Source organism: Glandiceps talaboti, chromosome 7 (genome assembly GCF_964340395.1).
Source record: "Glandiceps talaboti chromosome 7, keGlaTala1.1, whole genome shotgun sequence".
NCBI classification, from domain to species: domain Eukaryota; kingdom Metazoa; phylum Hemichordata; class Enteropneusta; family Spengelidae; genus Glandiceps; species Glandiceps talaboti.
Window position 1 is genome coordinate 11,493,617 of NC_135555.1, and position 19,877 is coordinate 11,513,493.

At 37.2% G+C, this 19,877-nt stretch overlaps 1 protein-coding gene and 1 long non-coding RNA gene across 2 annotated transcripts in view; both read left to right on the forward strand.

Annotated features, from left to right (window-relative positions):
• Window positions 1-19,877, forward strand: part of LOC144438338 (uncharacterized) — a 302,136-nt gene that overhangs the window by 73,202 nt on the left and 209,057 nt on the right. The gene's annotated exons all lie outside the window — the stretch shown is intronic.
• LOC144437367 (uncharacterized) lies at window positions 8,874-18,518 on the forward strand. Its single transcript, XM_078126292.1, has 7 exons — window positions 8,874-8,986; window positions 10,059-10,133; window positions 11,423-13,402; window positions 13,805-14,109; window positions 15,266-15,453; window positions 15,968-16,041; window positions 16,611-18,518. The coding sequence occupies exons 1-6, from the start codon at window positions 8,962-8,964 to the stop codon at window positions 15,981-15,983; spliced, it is 2,589 nt and encodes an 862-aa protein (XP_077982418.1). The 5' UTR covers window positions 8,874-8,961; the 3' UTR covers window positions 15,984-16,041; window positions 16,611-18,518.

Sequence of the window (19,877 nt, forward strand, 5' to 3'; positions counted from 1 at the left end):
TATTTTTTCTCAGTATTGTATTTCGGATCCGCCCCCACCCATCTCCTCTCACGTTCTCGTTTTATTGATCTATAAAAAAGGGCCTCTTGAAACGTACCATACGCAAGTTCAAAAGACAGATAATGGTTGTTAGGAGGTGCGTTTATTGCGCTTTCTACATACCATAATATGGGCCAATAAACAAAACCTGGAAGGCGTGACTCTTACCGATACTAATTTATATCATGTTTTTTGCACTTTTTAGCTACAATATATCAGTTTTAGTTCTTCGAGTAAACAAAATACACTAACTTAAGAAAAAGTTATTAGTTTTTTGGCGTACTATATACTATTTATGCTGATAGTGATGTATAGGCTTTGAACCTATAAATAACAAAACACGCAATAAGTGAACGGTTTATCCAGACACAGTAATTCAGGTAGCATTTGGCAGTTTACCCAAACATGTTTTATGATGACTCCTAAGCTATGGTCGATCGTTAACCGGGTTGCGTCGATCAAAGTTCACGCGCTATAGTATCGTAGCTGCGATAAATGTTATAAAGTGCATCTAAAGGTCATTTATCATGATGATCAGTACATTGTGTCGGATAATAGAGTCTTTAGAATATAGGGACAAAACGTTTGTATTTGCCTTCATCATTACCCATTCTCTCTTTTATTATACAGTGGTTTTGCTAACAGAAGTACGACCAAGCTATCTATATTATCGCAAGGCAGCGAAAAGTGCTTCGTTCACACAAAAACGTTAACCTCAACCTGCGTACGTACACTTCACCTAAAGAACTAATTGAATATCAGAGTAACTCATTAACTTAAAATTCGAAAATTGGGTGTGTTGTTTTTGTGGTCACGTGACAATAAGTATGATACCAAAAAGGTAGAATATAGAAAGTTTAAAAAAAAAAAGTTTATTTCATAACCTTTTTAATGACCCCAGTATATAACATGTTGGTAACCACGTTATCGAAACCCATGGCACCTTAATACAACAAAGTAGACCAGTCAAGTACTACGAACAGCGAAAAGGTCTCCCGATACCCTTTAAGTAACGCGCTTTATTTTGAATCAACTCAATTAAGTGCACGCCGTTCAAAAATAGAATGTTTTCTTTCATACATTGACCCGTCATATTTTCTGTTTGTTCCCCTAGCTTATTTTTGTTAATAAACTTCGAGTAAATATACCTTATTATGAAACAGTCGATTTCGCACCGATCTACACTCTTGTTTGTTATCCAAAAGTCTATAGTTGTCCAACAACTTAAAGAACGACTTTCAGGGGTCTGTACGGGTTAGCATTTTTCTGAAGCTAACATGGCTTGCCTAGCAAGTTGGGTAAAGTAAACGGCGTAATTTATATCATCAATGGTCGGAAAGATTACTCATTCATTGTGAGATGCTTGGTATTTATCTTGATCAAATTTACCCTGTTTAGACAATGTGCCCCTTTCGAGAGTAAACAGCCAATAGAACTCAATTTTGTAGATTGTAACACGCGTCTGCACGTTCCCCCCCTCTCTCTCTCTCTCTCTCTCTCTCTCTCTCTCTCTCTCTCTCTCTCTCTCTCTCTCTCTCTCTCTCTCTCTCTCTCTCTCTCTCTCTCTCTCTCTCTCTCTCTCTCTCTCTCTTTCTCTCTCTCTCTCTCTCACACACACACACACTCACTCACTCACTCACTCACTCACTCACTCACTCACTCACTCACTCTATCTATCTATCTATGTATCTATCCATAACAATGCACGTTCCAATAATTGTTCAAGGAAAGAGATAGGAACTCGTCTCAAAGTAACTTCATAATGCATACACTCCTATCCATCATGGTAACCACTTGTTATGGAAGATAAACAGGATATAAGTAATACCTAACTCTACCACTGGAATAGGTGGACCAAACATCCCTGCATGATCAGTATGTGTGACAAAGAAAAAATAGTTTGACATTTTTCAGACTCTCTATGTCAATGAAATTGCGTGATTTTATTGAAATCTCCACTCTCATATAAAAAAAACACGTGTGGGGTTTACAGAGATGATTGTGTCAATCAGTTGGTACGCTTTATCAATACGTATTATAATATATATATATATATATATATATATATATATATATATATATATATATATATATATATATATATATATGGTATATATATATATGGTATATATATATATATATATGGTATATATATATGGTATATATATGGTATATATATATATATATATATATATATATATATATATATATATATATATATATATATATATATATATATATATATATATATACCATGATTAGCAAGGTCACGTCCACATAATCAGCTGCGACGGATCCTCCTTGGATGGATGGGGTTACCATCGATACCAGCTTAAATATTAAATAATGTTGTCCAGTCAGTGCGAAGTTCACGCCTCCCTCTATTAATGTTTTTTAACTTAACAATGTACTTAATCGGTTATCGGTGGGCACAATGTCAATTATTCTTACATCTTAAATACATAAAAAGGTACGGACTTTGAGAAACTAGAAATCCAATGTCCATATTCTGAATTGGGTATTGTTGTGGTTTGATATTGCTTAGCCTCACTTCCTTGCCAATTAAGAAGAAATATGTGCGACCTATTTTCATATCTTGTAAATATAAGCTTATATTTTAAGTTTTCTAAATTGTATTCTTTCCCAAGCTGTGTTAAGAGGCATTAAAGATATGCTGGGAAATCGTCATGGTACGTAATTACTAGGTTGAAATATTACTATATTGTCCATGCGTATAATTGAAGTCTCCTTGAGTACGCTCGTAATTCCATCAATGCGTCTTCTATTTGTGCTGTGAATGGAACATTCGATATCGCCATAGTACGGTAGACGTGTTCAAGCACATCCCCGGACGAATGAAGTCTATTTAGTTATCAAATGGACCAATGTCTTGTTTAACGTAGAGATTATATCGCTGACAGAAAGTCAACTTAATTAATGCGTATGTCAATTTCATCCATTCTGTATTAGTACGGCCAACGTGAAGTCAGTACACATATCTCAGTCCCATATAAACAGTTACCTCGAGGGAACGACGAGTTCCTTTCTTGACGGTTCAGAAACCTACGCTTCTTTGTCAACTGTGTATGGCTTGATCACAATACAATACAACACACACAAAAAAACTCACTGCATTTGAAAAACCATGAAACCTACATATGTACACAAACAGTTATGATGACTTCCCGTACATGCCAGATCTGTGATGCTATCTTTCCAAACGGCGTCGATTTCTGACATCAAGATATTGCCACTATTTCACAAATCAAACAACTTGATTGTAAGTTAAACTTCCTAAGGGCATGGACGTTCGTTCATACAGGGTCAACTCTCGCCTATGTGAGCGACCATTTGACCTCGCGTAACCCTAAGTGGATTTCATTACAATTAATTATCGTTATAGCATTATGACATGTTATTATATTCTTCCGAGATTAAAATCAAATTCATGCATGGCCATTCGTGTTCATTTCATCACCCGGTAGCCTCCCCTCGGTCCTCGTCAAATTAAGCTCATCAGTTGTCACAGTTCCCGTAGCGTCAAACGCAGAGTCGCTGTCGACATGATTTTCTTCAACAGGTGGTGGTGGTTTCTCTTTTTCTATGTGTATTATCCTTTCCTTGGGTGGTGATCTGACACATTTTGGAGCCTTGATGGCGAGAACACCTTCAAGTGACAACGACGCTGTCACTGTTTCGGGATCAACGTTAGACGGCAACACATACTGGCGACTGAACTCACGGGAGACAAATTCGACTCCGCTGTCTTTTTCTTGGTGTTTTGCCTGCACGATTACCCGGTTTTCAATTCCCTTTACTACGATCTCATCAAACTTAAAGAGACTGACGTCCAAGTTCACTTCCCAAAATTTATCATCATTTTCTGACTGACTACTGTTAATTGAAGTCACAGACGGTGTTCTCCAAACCCGTGAGCTTCCGTCATGTAATAAGCCATGTCCATGTATTGATTGTTCAGTTGATGTATCAGAAGCAGATAACCCTGTTGTAAATGCACTGTCCATCGATAACCTATGTGCCTGATGTCCAAAACTTGAACTGGGTCGCGAAAAGAAATCATCCATGTTAAATGGATGTAAGTGCGGTGATCTCCAATCCGAACCTGACATGTTCACCTCTGCTGGTTAACTATAGATTCCAGAAATAACAACAAAGCAGGTAGGATATCAAGCAGAACTCGTGGTAAAAAATCACCTGAAAACAATAAGATGTACCCATTACAAGTCACCACACGACACTCATGATCTGGTGTGCTATGGAAGTGGACTTGACACGCGGTAAACAAAGTAAATACGCGAAACAAGACCTGTCGGTTGTAGAAACAAGCACACAGGTGTGTCGAGTGTGTACGGGCGTTCTATTCTGTGATACCATGTGACTAACCTCACCCCGACTGCCAAATCATGCATTCTACTTGAAATGAACATAACGACTACAGCCTTGATGTTAATAATTCATTCACAGACATTTTAATGACGGTCAAATTTCGGTTAAGTGTGATTTATTTTTCACCATTTCCTATCATACCTCACTCTCCCTAAAATACGACATAACATAGTCGAGTCCACTTATTGAATACATGCTTTGGTATTAATGAGGTCATTCGTGTTGGCTTTCAAACAAGAGGTCATTTAAAATTGAATTCAACTCCTTTACTAGAGAATCACTCACAGTTTTTATCCAGTAATATATGTCCGTCTTACCTGCCATTCAGGATAAACGATCTTTCTTATTTTCTTTAAGTGAAAGACGCTAGTTTATATTATATATAGACGTTGGATGCGGTCTACCTAACCTAGCTACAAATCGTCAATGTTATCAATATTGACAGGGATGATATGACAAGCAATTGAATCGTTCCGCGTTCGGCAAAAATTTGCTGGATCGATTGCGACTAAGTTAATGCAGATCGTATTCTGTTGTCTTTACTTTACACTGATTAGATATGTCACATGCATGTCAATTACTAGGTGCGATGGAAATCTACTACAATCTAAATATATATTACTATAGCTAGTATTATTGCTATCCATTACCCACCTCCACAGCCTCAGCTCACAGTCTGGCGGGTGATATCATACCGTACACGTGTTCAATCATTACATGTAAAACAAGCTGTGCTCGATGCCGCTCCAGCTATAGTCTATGACTCCATGTACAGTTGTACACGTCTCCGATCCCACTTTGTTTCATATTCTGTTCAAAAATATGACATTTGAAGCGAACGCGGTACACATGTCATCAAGAGTGACGCTGCGAACGTATTTCATTAGCCTTAGGTATTCAATAACATGTATACAATATCAGTTGTGACTTACGAACAACGGCTATATGATACCAGTGAACGACATATTATGGGTTATGTTCCTAGGCCTACGTTATAATTAATGAGCAAAAATTAAACTCGGGTCGTGAATCTCAGTAATTTATCAAATTTGATTAAAATAAAGCCATTCTTCCAAGAACGTGGTATCCATGGCGACGCACAATCAAACTCTATAAGCTTTAATATGATGGCAAGCCAATCCGACCTAAACGAGCTATTTGAATTTCCTAGATATATAATTTATTTCCCGACTTTTAAGATATTAATTGTATAGTTACATATATATATGTGTGTGTGTGTGTGTACATCAACATCTCCTGACGGAGTTACAACTTAGCACCTCAAGTTCCAACCAACTCACTTTGATTATTCCCGCCCTGCTTACCCAAGCATCGAGCACTCTATTCTACGAGTTTGATACTATTTACTATATATATATATATATATATATATATATATATATATATATATATATATATATATATATATATATATATATATATATATATATATATATATATATATATATATATAAATGAAAGAAGACGAGTCTGATATTACATTATGGATTTACACTACGGACCGTTTCACCAGAAGGATCGTCGGGTGTATTACACCCGATGATCCTTATGGTGAAACGGTCCGTAGTGTAAATCCACTATGTAATATCAGACTCGTCTTCTTTCATTTTTATGTATGATAGCTCTCCAAGGTGATCGAGCACTCTACTTGGCGAAAGAAGAATGAAACTCTATGTATATATATATATATATATATGTTGAGGGTAGAAGAAAATCAACTCGGGTTTTTCGTCTCTACAAGCCTGTTTCGTGAGTAAATCACTCGTCAGGAGATGTTGATGTACACACACACACACACACACACACACACACACACACACACACACACACACACACATATATATATATATATATATATATATATATATATATATATATATATATATATATATATATATATATATATATATATATATCTTAAAAGTCGGGAAATAAATTATGAGTATCAATCTGCTAAGACAGTGCTCTATACCGCAGTGGCAGAGCGTAATAGTTTTGGTAGTACTGGAACTCTTTCTTGGTTGTTACTCGGAGTTTCACGCATAGTGCGATCATCAGACAATTCTCTGATGATCGCACTATGCGTGAAACTCCGAGTAACAACCAAGAAAGAGTTCCAGTACTACCAAAACTATATATATATATATATATATATATATATATATATATATATATATATATATATATATATATATATATATATATATATATATATATATATCGGTATGATATAATGGAATGACCGTAGAGAGCTAAACACGTTCAACAACGGATGTAGTCAAAGACTTAAGAATTGAACATGCGATACATTGGCGTGACTGTGTGGATATATTTATCGATGCGACTCGTATGTTATCATACCTGAGTTCAGTGCAAAGAGGAGCATTAAAAATCATAATTTGGTGGACTTCTTTATTATTGAACCAGTTGGTTGGATCACAGTGATATGTATAATTGTTTTAACAAGATGTTTGCACATTTTTGGAAGGCGTGTTCAAGTTCCATCATATCCATATAACTGAATATAGTGTGTTCTATACGGATACAAAATATTTGTCAATGAGTAGGTAGGACTGGCCCGTCACGCTTCAATTTTTTAGTAACCCCCCCCCCTCCTCCCCATAGCTTTGATTTTTCCAATGCCCCCCCCCCAAAAAAAAAAAAAAAAAAAAAAAAACTCTCCCAGGCCATGAATAACGGCGGTTCACTTACTATCATCACTGATCTGAGACTGCATACAAGACTATCCGTGCTCAACAACCTGATGCATGGTGGCGCTGCACACATACCACATCAAATGTATGTTGATGATGAGCCCCTTGCACTGCATTCGTACTAGTAGACCCCTTCTCAGGCAGATAAGGCCTGTGGTTCCGATTACGTTCAATTTTAGAATAGGTGGGGTAGGTAGATTGTTTATTTTACTTTTTAAATATTGTTCTTTTCATATGCGAGTGTCTAGTTCAGGTAGTTATGTTTTCCGTTGTTTTCCATATGGTTTCTGTCATGTGTTACTGGTTTCCTCCCAGCAGCTGTACAGCCATTACAGATTGGAAGAACAGTTACATATAATCTCTTTTTAAGTTGATGTCATTTTACGCATCCACTATTTCTTGAGAGACTTCAAAATTTTCGCGATTTTATCAATTTTTTCTCGAACTTACGTGTACACAAAAAGTTTAGGGTCGACGTGAAAAACTAGACGGGGTTGGGTAATCGGAACTAAACAATTCTTTTTAGGCCTAAGGCTAAATTCTAAAAGCATACTCAGACTCGAACGCCACCAACACGGTTAAACCCCTCACCCCTCCCCGAGGCGGTACCAGTGATTAGCTCTGGTAGGAAGGAGTGTGTGGCCAGTGCTTGAACTTGAAACCCCAGACCAGACCTGACCTCTTTGACCAAAAACCAATACCCTATTTTAGACCATTATTGGTTTTTAAAAGATGAAAGTTTAGACCAAAATACATTTCCTTAGGAGGCAACATTTCGGGACAATGAATGGTAGTTCTGATTTGGTAAAGGACAAACAATGGACTACATTTTAGACCAAGCAAAACCGAAAATAATGCGGCAAAGTGGACCCCGTTTTAGACTCTGCAACTAGAAAAAAGGCCCCATTTTAGACCAAAGGGCTAGAAAACACATCCCAAAGGGCGGCACATATACGGATACTCAAATAAGGGGATTAGCCCTGGGAGTAAACCCTTTTTGGATGACACCACTGACAGGTTTCTTACCTGTCTGTGATGACACATACCGTAAGCTCCGAGAGTCATAATATACTAACACATGTAATGCTAAAGGGGATTTGTTTAACGAAAAATAACAACAAACAAACAAACAAACAAACAATAACAACAAACACTGAACACTAGGCCTAGATATCCACTTACATGGTTGTATCAACAATGTTACGTTTCTATGCCACTAGGCCCGATTATGCGCATTATTGAAGGACCAAGCCTTTGAAATGGTCGCCGTGACTTTAATAACACCCTAGAATAAGTAGAAGTAGTAGTTTTTGTTTGTTTGTTTGTTTGTTTGCTTGCTTGTTTGTTTATTTGCCTTTCGTAAACATAACTAAAACCTGAGTTCCCGTGTGCAAACCTTTCCAATAGGAGAATCCCCCCCTCCCCACCTTTCGCTTTCGACAGTCTATCTCAGTCATCTATCTGTTCTCGTTATGCAAATAACATACATCATGTAGGTTTTTTTGCAGGTAGGACTCTCAATACTCTGATAGTCGCAATACACGAGTCAAGTGACTTTGAGATATTATCATGTGACAGAAGCGTGACAGTGACGTAATTGAGACACTGGCCAATGAAGTGGCGATAAAATATCGACCCATTCAGCATCTGATTAGCATATGGCTTCTCTTCCAGCATGCTAGCGATAGCGTAGGAGGTTTTGGTGCGCAATGGCTGAGTTCATGGTCATAATTCATATCGCATATATTTTCCGGTAAATTGCAGTTTCTTACTAGTCAACATGGAGATTAGTCAAGAGCAGAGAAGTAAGTGTGCCGGCGAGAAGCTTAATTTTCACATCGATTCGTCTACGAAACGATGCAGTGTTGCCCTTTGATAATATTTCATTGACTTTTTTTTTGCATTTTGTCAGAATTGCGTGTGATTGTTGAATATAATAGTTGCTCGCTGAAATATGTTTACAATTCTTTTCGGGAGCAATGCAGAGTTTTTCTTAACGTTGCACTTTTGTCTCACGTTCGCTGTACATGTGTGTTTGTATTGTGTTGAATTGGACCATCGTCGATGTCACCGTGAGGTCGATGAATTATGAATTCAGTTCACATGAGGAAAGAGGTCGCGTTTAGTCTAGCACGTTGGACGAAACCAAACAAAATGGAGGGGTGGGAGCCGTATGCTCGTGTTACCGTAAACTTACCAAATATTTGCATCTGTATTCTGAATATTTGATCAAGTACTAATTTCATTGTGTGCCATCAACATCCAACACATTAATCATATGCAATATTTTAAAGATTTGATATCTCGTTTCTGAATTGCAAATACTAGCAGCGTATGTTTAGAAACTCCCCTCCGCCCACTACACTGTGCACCCTTCTGAGAAGTTTCTCACATCAGTTTGATCTTACACCAATACACGAAAGGGTGTAGGTGAGGAAAAGATGGAACAAATGTTTGTAAAACAAAACACAACATTTGCAAATGATTATTTTTACATGTGACATTTTTAGTGCAAATGTTCACCTATGCAGCTCTTACGTACATGTACATAATATTAATAATAACCACAATGTTGAAGGATATCTCCATCACATAATATTGAGTTTATTGAATTCAGTTACAAATGAACCACTCCAGTATTCACCTTCACCATTTTTAACAAAACGGCAGTGGCACTGAGAGGGTGGTTGTGTTATATTACTCATTGAGCATAGTATAGATATGGCAAATAATTTTGTTGCCATAGTAAGTCAGAAAAGTCCTTGAGCTGTCTGTCTATGCATGTATTTTATTACCAAACTGTACACGTATGTTTAACAGAAAGGAAACTATAAATTGTCTAACTTTTCATGGTTTTTTTTTCAAAATCACTTTCAGAACCACCAGATCTTCTGTTGTGTAAATCGTGTTTCAGATCCTGTCAGAGCATCAAAGAATTTCTTTTACACAAATGTAAGTATATAGCCATTAAGAAAATAACACCTGGTAAAATACAGCTACATCTACAATGCACTAGGCATTTCAGCACATTTTGCAAAGCTCCCAGATCTGTTACTGTACACCTAGCCCAGAGACTTGGCTATCTGATATGACATACTGGTTTGACAGTAAACATGTACATGTATATGAATGGCATGGTTTTCAAACCCAGATGGTTGTCTCTTGGCTATAAACCTGGCATTTCAGCCAGTCCTGTTAAAGACTTCGATCTATGCACCTGGCATTTTAGCCAATTCTGTCAAGTCTTCGATCTATGCACCTGGCACTTTAGCCAATTCTGTCAAGTCTTTGATCTATGCACCTGGCATTTTAGCCAATTCTGTCAAGTCTTCGATCTATGCACCTGGCACTTTAGCCAATTCTGACAAGTCTTCGATCTATGCACCTGGCACTTTAGCCAATTCTGTCAAGTCTTTGATCTATGCACCTGGCACTTTAGCCAATTCTGATAAGTCTTCGATCTATGCACCTGGCACTTTAGCCGATTCTGTCAAGTCTTCGATCTATGCATCTGGCACTTTAGCCAATTCTGTCAAGTCTTTGATCTATGCACCTGGCACTTTAGCCAATTCTGATAAGTCTTCGATCTATGCACCTGGCACTTTAGCCGATTCTGTCAAGTCTTTGATCTATGCACCTGGCACTTAAGCCAATTCTGTCAAGTCTTAGATCTATGCACCTGGCACTTTAGCCAATTCTGATAAGTCTTAGATCTATGCACCTGGCACTTAAGCCAATTCTGTCAAGTCTTTGATCTATGCATCTGGCACTTTAGCCAATTCTGATAAGTCTTCGATCTATGCACCTGGCATTTTAGCCAATTCTGTCAAGTCTTCGATCTATGCATCTGGCACTTTAGCCAATTCTGATAAGTCTTCGATCTATGCACCTGGCACTTTAGCCAATTCTGTCAAGTCTTTGATCTATGCACCTGGAATTTTAGCCAATTCTGACAAGTCTTTGATCTATGCACCTGGCATTTCAGCCAATTCTGTCAAGTCTTCGATCTATGCACCTGGCATTTTAGCCAATTCTGTCAAGTCTTTGATCTATGCACCTGGCATTTTAGCCAATTCTAACAAGTCTTCGATCTATGCACCTGGCATTTTAGCTAATTCTGTCAATTCCTAGATTTCCACAAATTGCATGTGTTAGATCTAGGAGATTTGTTTGTGATATACAAAATTTTGTGTCACTTGATAACAGCAAAGCAGGTAACTGTTTTTGTTTTCTTTCCTCAGGTTCCTGTGTACAGTATCCTCACAACTGTGATCTCTGTGATAAAAACATCACTTCTAAAATTGAATTGGAAGTACATTACCAATGCTGGCATAACATAGCATCCAGGTCCAAAAATCCAAATAGATTTAGTACAAGCACCGATGGTAATGCACTGTATACATCAAATCCAGTATCAAAAATCAAACCAAAATCAACCCATGTACCTAAAATACCAAAGCCAAGTTCGGCTCCAGCAGTGAAAGATACTGGTAAAGAAACTGAAAATAATGTTCAAGGTCAAAGCTTTTCAAATTCCAACCAGGCAAGTACATGTACTGCTAGTTTGGTGTGTGCAGCTGAACTGACATCACATACTAAACAGGACAGTCAAGATGGTGAGAATGAGAAGTCTGGTTTTGAAGCTAGTCAGGACATCGTTGGTGCCTTGCATGGTGTGGCGGCAGCACTTCAACCAATCACTGATTCTACAGATACGAAGACTGTCAGCAGCCCAGAAACACTGCGAATCATTGGTGTCCTAAAAAATGTAGCTACTGCATTACAACCTCTTCTTAAAGCTAACCCCGCTGTGAAACCAGGGAAGGGAAAAGATGTCATTATGGCTGATGACAAGCCTGTTAAAGATGCTGTAGATGAGTTGCATCACCTCTATAGGTTACTGGAGAATGGGTTAAGATATGTGATTGTGAATGACAGGGACATGTGGGAGAAACACTTACCATTTACTTTCACGTCTCTGACCCTTACAGTCAACAACAAGTTAGAATTTATTGCTAAACCTGAACAAAAAGATGTCATACTTAAAGTGAGATACTCTCCAAAGTCACCAACTGAGATGGGATCAAGTGGTGCCAGAAAGTTGCCTCTCCCACCATTGAAAGGGAAATCAAAAGACGCCAAGTGTTTGCCGATGGCTCAGAAATCTAACAAGCCATTATCTATGGTACCGGTATCCATGGCGGGAGGTGGTAAACCTCACCTACCAGCTGGTATGGTGTTTGTACAGTGTCAAGAACCAATAGATCTCGAGCACATGCATAATGTTCTTCCACAGGGGATACCACTAGTGAGATTGCCCGGCCTTGTCCATCACACCCAAAAATCAACCAATGCCGTCAGCCCCAAAACTGCGGGTAAAGTTGCAATGATGCCAGCCACATCCCAACAAGTCATTCTAGCAACACCACTCACATCCACATCCACAGCAGCAGGAGCTACCAAAACAAGTCCACTAGCAGGCCACCAACGTGTACCAACACCTGTCGTATTTGTACCCAGTACTATGACATTATCAGGATGCAGTGTAGTAGGGAAACCTGTAGACTCCCATGCTGTTGGCAACAACGTAACCAAAAAATCAGAACTGTCACAGATGTTAGAAAGTGGAACAGTAGCAAACAGTGCACCTGTGAAATCTTCATCACACTCACCGCCAACTGCAACTACTACAGTAGCTACACCACCTACAATCACAAATGGAAAAACAGCACCTGTCACTCAGTTGGCTAATTCCCCTGTGAAGGTTGTGCTCAGCACACTGGCCAGAACTCCAATCACAATTCCATTGCCACAGCATGCAACAAATAATAGTGTCATGGCTGCAGACAGTGTCAAAGAAAGAACTGTACCAAGTGATCACAAATCCGACAATCAGACACTCAGCAGAGACTTGAAAGAAGAGCCCTTAAAGAAGAGGAAAATACAAGAAGATAGCAGTTGTAACAGTCCTGCCAACAAATACCAGAAAGTTGAAAACATAGAAGACAAAGTCAAAACTGAACCAATCATTTCAAAATCTAGTGAATCATCATCCAAAGGAGAGATCATACAAGTTGTTGTTGATCAAACTATGCCGACGAGTCCAACAAATCTATGTACAACTAATAACAGTGAAGAGAGAGATATGGACAGATACACAGAGTCTGGTAATGCAGAAGTCATCACCACACAGTCTCAAAATGGAAAAACTTCTTGCCAAGGTAAGAGAAATTCTGAACTGTAAACTGGTGAAAATATGTTTGTATCTTGATAGGAAACCAGATAAACAATAACAAAAAAACTACAGTTTTGCCTCAATGCCATTGGTGCTATTTTTGTATTAGTTGCATTTTTGGTTTTACCTCATTTTGTCTTTCCTTGGCTCACCTCAGCTTATTCAAACAAATGCACCAGTGTTTTTTTGACAGTTGTAATTGTAGGTTCACTGCACTGATCTACATGATCTTAGGAAATCTTAGAGGAACTTCAACAAATCTAGATTACGATACAGTCTTGTTATGTTGTTGAGGGATATGTACAACTTACAAGTAGTCTATCATCAAATGTATGAATTTCTCTTCTGTAATGTAATCAAATGTGTGCTGTTTTTTTCCCCCCTGGAGGTCATCACAATACTTCAAAAGCCATGAAAGACGGTCAACGAAGAGATGGTACAACCAGTCCAATCAAAGACAGTGTCACTGTCACTAGAACTGGTCAAAAGGTGGGAGACTGTAAACAGCTATCACATGTCACTGCCAAGTCAAGTATTCACACATCAGAACATCTGAAAATCCACGACGATACAATACCAGACATTGCCAGTCAGAGGAAAGGTGAAAGTTCAGATGAAATAATCTGTCAAGGCTGCAAGACATCGTTACCAATATTATCAGAACATTATCCTGGTACTAAGCATGTACATAGGGTGAGATCAAAATTCTTATATTGACACTGAACCTGAAGGATGGCAAGTAGGTCAGATCTGCCTGATTTTAAGACTAACTTTACCAGGGTTCCCAATCAAAATAATATGGGAAAACTTCTGGTAATGACATCACATTTACAACAATATCATCATCTTCGCCTGTGTGTATTTGTCAAGACAAAGATATTGTTGTAAATGTGATGTCATCACGTGAGGTTGTCTTATAAACCCTTGCAGAAATTTAAATCCACAAAACGGTTGAACACATCTCAAGCACAGTATGGCTTCTTTACAAGATTTCCGAGTTGAAAAAGTTACAGAGGTGTTATTTTATCTTCCAAAATCATAATCAAGTTGATAGTATTAATAAAATCAAAACAAGTGTACTGATGGCAGAAACAGGTCGGACTTAATTTTTCACTATAAACTGCACTACAGTGGCTAAAGGTTGGGTACCATGGTGACAGAAGGGGAAATCTTGTAAGACTTGTAGAGATATCCAGAACCTGTCTCATGATTTTGATGGGGAACCCCCCTGTAAAATAATAGAGTAACTAAGGCAGTTTTTACCTGTTTACTACAAATGATGCATCAATTTGGGTGTAGAAAGCACACTGCCAGGGAATAACATTGTTTGGTAAAAACAAGAAATATATATTATTCACTGTGAGGTACATGATAAAATTATATCGTAAGTCATTGCAGAAAACATTAACTATATCTAATTGACTTTTGTACAACGAGTAACACTGAAGTAAAGCACTTTCTCTGTGTGCTACACTCATTTATAGCATTCAAATTACAACAAGACCAAAGTAAAGCACTGTGCTACACTCATTTATAGCATTCACATTAGAACAAGTAAGACTGAAATAAAGCACTTTCTCTATGTGCTACACTCGTTTATAGCATTCATATGATCAAGTGTAAAAGTATACTGTTTGAATTGGTTTATTTACAAGCCCAGCATGTGGCCTTTCTAATGTGGTCAATTAGCAAATGAAACAGTATACTTTTACACTTGATATGGATGCTATAAACAAATGTGGTAGATACAGAAAATGCCTTACTTCGGTGTTATGGGTTGTAGTAACCCTCTTACCTGTATAGAGTTAAATACCAGCTTAAATTCATACATTTCCTGCCATTGTTACAGGTTGAGTTTGGCGATCTCAGAGCACCGTACAAGTGTGAAGAGTGTGTGTACGAGACAAGTGATGACTTGATGACATTTACACATCACTATGCCCAACACCATGGTGGATTTGTATGTCCCCAGTGTGGTATTATGTGTGTAGATGCAAACAGTTTAACAAATCATATCACAGGAAATCACCTCAGAAGGTAAGAATAACCCCTGTTTACAGGTAGATAGTCACCACCCCTAGGGTGTTCCTGAGGTTTCCTTCAGATTGTATCGGTTGGCATTTTGTTGTAGCCATGACCCCCACGCCTTAACATTAAAATGTGAAGGAAAAAAAATGAAATTCTTAGCCTGGTTCTACATCATGACAATTCGCATCTACACCACCGAATGCTTGGTGCTCGAAATATGAGTCACAAATTCCCAAAGTGTCATTATTTTTCCAGATTTTTCATGAATTATGCTTACGAAGTATAATTATATTATTTATTCCCCAATATTTTTCTTCACTCATCCAGAAGTACTTGTGACCTAACAAAGGGTTTTGTCACTACTCGTCTATCAACATGTAGTGACAGGGCCTCCTAGGTCATTCATATTTCCTTGGCTGAGCAAAGAAATGTATTGGGGAATATTATCTATCAAGTATATTTTTCTGCTTCATTTTGAAACATTAACACTAATCGAAGTATAACTATTTTGTTTTGTTTATAGAGTCGTAGAAGTGTAGATGTGATCAAATTGATTTAGTTTATCACAGTACTACACTACTAACTTGAAGGTTTCAGGTAAGTACAATGTACACCACAACAATACTTACAGTAGAAAGTTCAAGGTCCGAATAAGTTTATGAAATGCTGATGTTTCAGGAGTGAACATGATTACGTACATGTATGTACTAGAGATTATTTGCACTGGTGTGTGCACATACTAGTGGTATTTGCACTGCAGTGCAATACTGAAAACATTATTGCATATTGCATATTTCTTTTTTCATCATCAAAACTGTTAGTAGCTAGAATACGAGACAAATTCTCGGTATGGTTCAACTATTTCTGTGTATTTTCAAAGTAGTGGTACATTACATGTATTTGTCATTGTAATTGAAAGTTGTTATGTGCTTCTAATGGCTTTAACTGTCACATGTGCTGATGGGTGTCCATTTCACAAAGAATCCTAACACCTTACACAACTGTCAATTTTTTTGTTCATCTTTTCTGATGAGTATTCCACAAGGTAGTAAATTTTAATGTGTACATTGAATAAAGGCTAATACTTTACAGTATTTATCCATAGAAATGTCATTAGTCCTCTAAAGTGTTCGCTAAAAATGATTTAATTTTTTTTTTTATTCCAGATATTTACTCCAAGTTCTGTCATATCTTTTGCATTTTGGTAACTGCTGTCACTGCTTGTGTATACTGTGAAGTGTAGAATTGTTCAGACTTGAATACTTAATATTGTAGACAGAGACAACTTTAAGTTGACCTCTGAACTCTGTCAATGGCGAGATCCAATACTACACAAATCATGTATTGTTACTTAGTTGTTATCTACACTAAAGGCTGTAAGTCGGACGAGTATTCTTTCCTTAGAAAATTGACATTTTGTGCCAACTTTGATAAAATTGAAGATTATCAAATTGACAATAATACAGGACGGTGTATTAATTGTTCAGTATGCATACATTTGTGTTCGTCTTAGGGAGTTATGATCACGGTTATGGTAGGGATAGGAAGTGTTAGACTCCCTAGCAAAACCCCAATTGGTATCTTCTGCGTTGAGTTGTAAAGCATCACCAGTGACTAGAGTTTCTACACTAGTGTCCATGCCAGTTGTAGCCAGTGACGCCATATTCATCTGCTGTGAAAAACATGTACCGAGTTGTGCACATTTGATGTCACTAATTTTTTGTGATGTCTGTGAAGGCATTGTCGCGAAGACTTAACCAGTGGCATTATTGTGTATCAAACAGTTTAAAATTGTACACTACTACATGACTATTGCCAAATCATAATATTGGGTAAATATGAGGTATGTTACAAAGAATACAGTACAGTACAGTACAGTACAATACAGTACAGTACAGTGAAAAACAATATCGATACATTTAGTTCAGTACACAGCAGTACAGTTTGGTGCAGTACAGAGCAATACAGCAGTACACAACACTATAGGTCAGTACACACCAGTATAAATGGGTGTAGAACAGTACAGTATAGAACAGTACAGTGAAGAACTATGCATTTAGTTCAGTACACAACAGTATAAATGGGTGTAGAACAGTACTGTACAGAACAGTTGTTGTGGAATCATGATGGGTGAATGGTTAGAGTGGCCGGCTAGGAATCTGCCGGTTGCAGGTTTGAGCCCCATCACTGCCATTTGTTTCTGGATAGCTAAAGTCCTTGGGCAAGATTTGAACCACAATTGTGCCTCAGTCAACCCAGCTGTATAGTTTGGGACCTGGTAGGATAGAGGTTGCAATGTGAATGCTTTAATCCTGTGCACAAATAGATGCTTATATATGCTCCCCAGGGAGTTGAGGAAGTAAAGGGCAGTTGTGCTGCTATAGATCCATGCCAGGGGTAATAATTATAAAGTGCTTTGACACAAAGTGGGAAAAGCGCTTTATAAAAACCAACATTAATAATTATTATTGTTACAGTTTGGTACAGTACACTACAATCCAGAAGGTTAAGTCTGTCACTATGAAAACAAATATACATAATCATATTAAAATACTTCATACCTGTTTATGAAACCTTCATGCTCTGTGTATAAATATTAAACTATTTTTATTTTGTTTATTTAGAATATTCCATACCTACTGCTTAAATTGTAAATATGTTTCGAGAATCTTTTCTGCAAAATATTCATAAAAATTAATGTCGTATTTTCAGAAATATGTGTTTTTATGAAGATAAAAATATTGAATACACATACCGTTCTAGTTTCTCTGTAGTTAGCATTTCTTTCAAGACAAAACACAATTTAGTCTGTAAGGTAAGCCATGATGGGGCGCCCTCACACATCAGTCAACCCTTTTGCAGATGAAGGCAGAGTGACATTGTGTTTCTTACAGTCTAACAGCAATGTACGTCTGTTATGTTGATAGGAATAGATTCTATATATGGAATACATTCCCAAATCTACTTGTTTTGATACTTTCCACTGCAGCTGTTTTATTTCTCTTCTATGTTATAAACATGAAGACTATTTTGTAAATGTACATTTAGAATATTGCAATTCATGAGTTTTTTTTTTTTACTGACGCAAGTATGTTGAATAAAGACTTGACCTTGCTTATAAAGCTATCACTGTGGTTTGACTATTTCATTCCAAATGGTTTTCTCTTTGAAATGTGATACTTCAAGATGTACTCTTTTTATATTTTGGTGGATATGCTACCATATAACAGCACAGTGTAGTTCAAATCTTGTAAGACGGAAAATAATTTTCATGTGATGCAGTGAAAATTAAAGCGGCCATATAGATGAGGATTGGGTAATTTTTTTTGGATTTTGAATTTTTAAAAAAAATTTATCATGGCTTCCTACTTGAAAAATCAAGGTGAAACAACATAGACCAGGTCTGTGTTTGTAAATAAATACATTGCAAGAAGCTAAAATATGTGTAAAAAGTTTTGTTATTGTATGTATGTACAATAACAAAAATTTTACACCTTTATTAATCTTTTGCCATTCTAATATTGAGTTACAAACAAGGACTTGGCATATGTTGTTTCACATTGATTTTTCAAGTAGGAAGTCCTGATAAAATTGTTTTAAAAATTCAAAATCCAAAAATAATTACCCAATCCTCAGCCATATGGCCACTTTAAGGAGGGCGTGCTAAGCACTGCCGTAAAGAGACTAGTGGTTTATAATGATGGTAGGGTCACAAAAACATGGAAAGTTTCAGAATCAGGATCGCTGTATTCATTCCATTTAGGAGAAATCAGACTGACAGTTCACACTGATAAAAACACACAACAGAATACAAAAAATAACACTGCATAGTACAGTGGTAAAGTTAAATCGATAAGATACTACAAACAACAATTGTGATTACTGTTATTAAAGAGAGCAAATCAGACGGGACAGTTTACATGTAAAATAACTACTGGTAATGTAACAGTATCTACCACTCCTAAAAATACATTTCTTGTTGAATTCTGCTGAGGGGATAGGGTCTTTTAGAACACTATGAGCCTTTGACATAATGCATCTGGTGTAGATAGAACCTATACTTAACCTATACTTTTAGTTTGCTTTACAAATAATTTGGCCACCCTTTTTGATGATCTTAGGTAAATCTTCCCATTTTATGTCGAGACAGTTTATCTCGCCAGCAAACTACCAAGGATGAGAACACTAGAAACAACTTTTAACTGCCTGTATTGCCATATAAATCATGAGCAACTAATGATGATAATGTTGATATTTATAGTTTTTAACATTCATGAAGCAAAATGATAAAACACCATTTAAGACTTGTGGGAATGAAAATTTGTTTTTAATACTCTTCAGTATATTACCAATTTGGTCATGTGAGGGCGCTCTTCAAAATTTGAATGCCTTTTACCGGTAGATTATGATGTGCTCTTTATCACTAACATGTT

Bases quoted from the DNA above. Each gene is read 5' to 3' on its own strand.
- LOC144437367 (XM_078126292.1), top strand. From the start codon at position 8,962: ATGGAGATTAGTCAAGAGCAGAGAA. The intron at 10,134-11,422 runs GTAAGTATATAG...TTCTTTCCTCAG, and splicing joins AGAATTTCTTTTACACAAAT to GTTCCTGTGTACAGTATCCT. The intron at 13,403-13,804 runs GTAAGAGAAATT...TCCCCCCTGGAG, and splicing joins TGGAAAAACTTCTTGCCAAG to GTCATCACAATACTTCAAAA.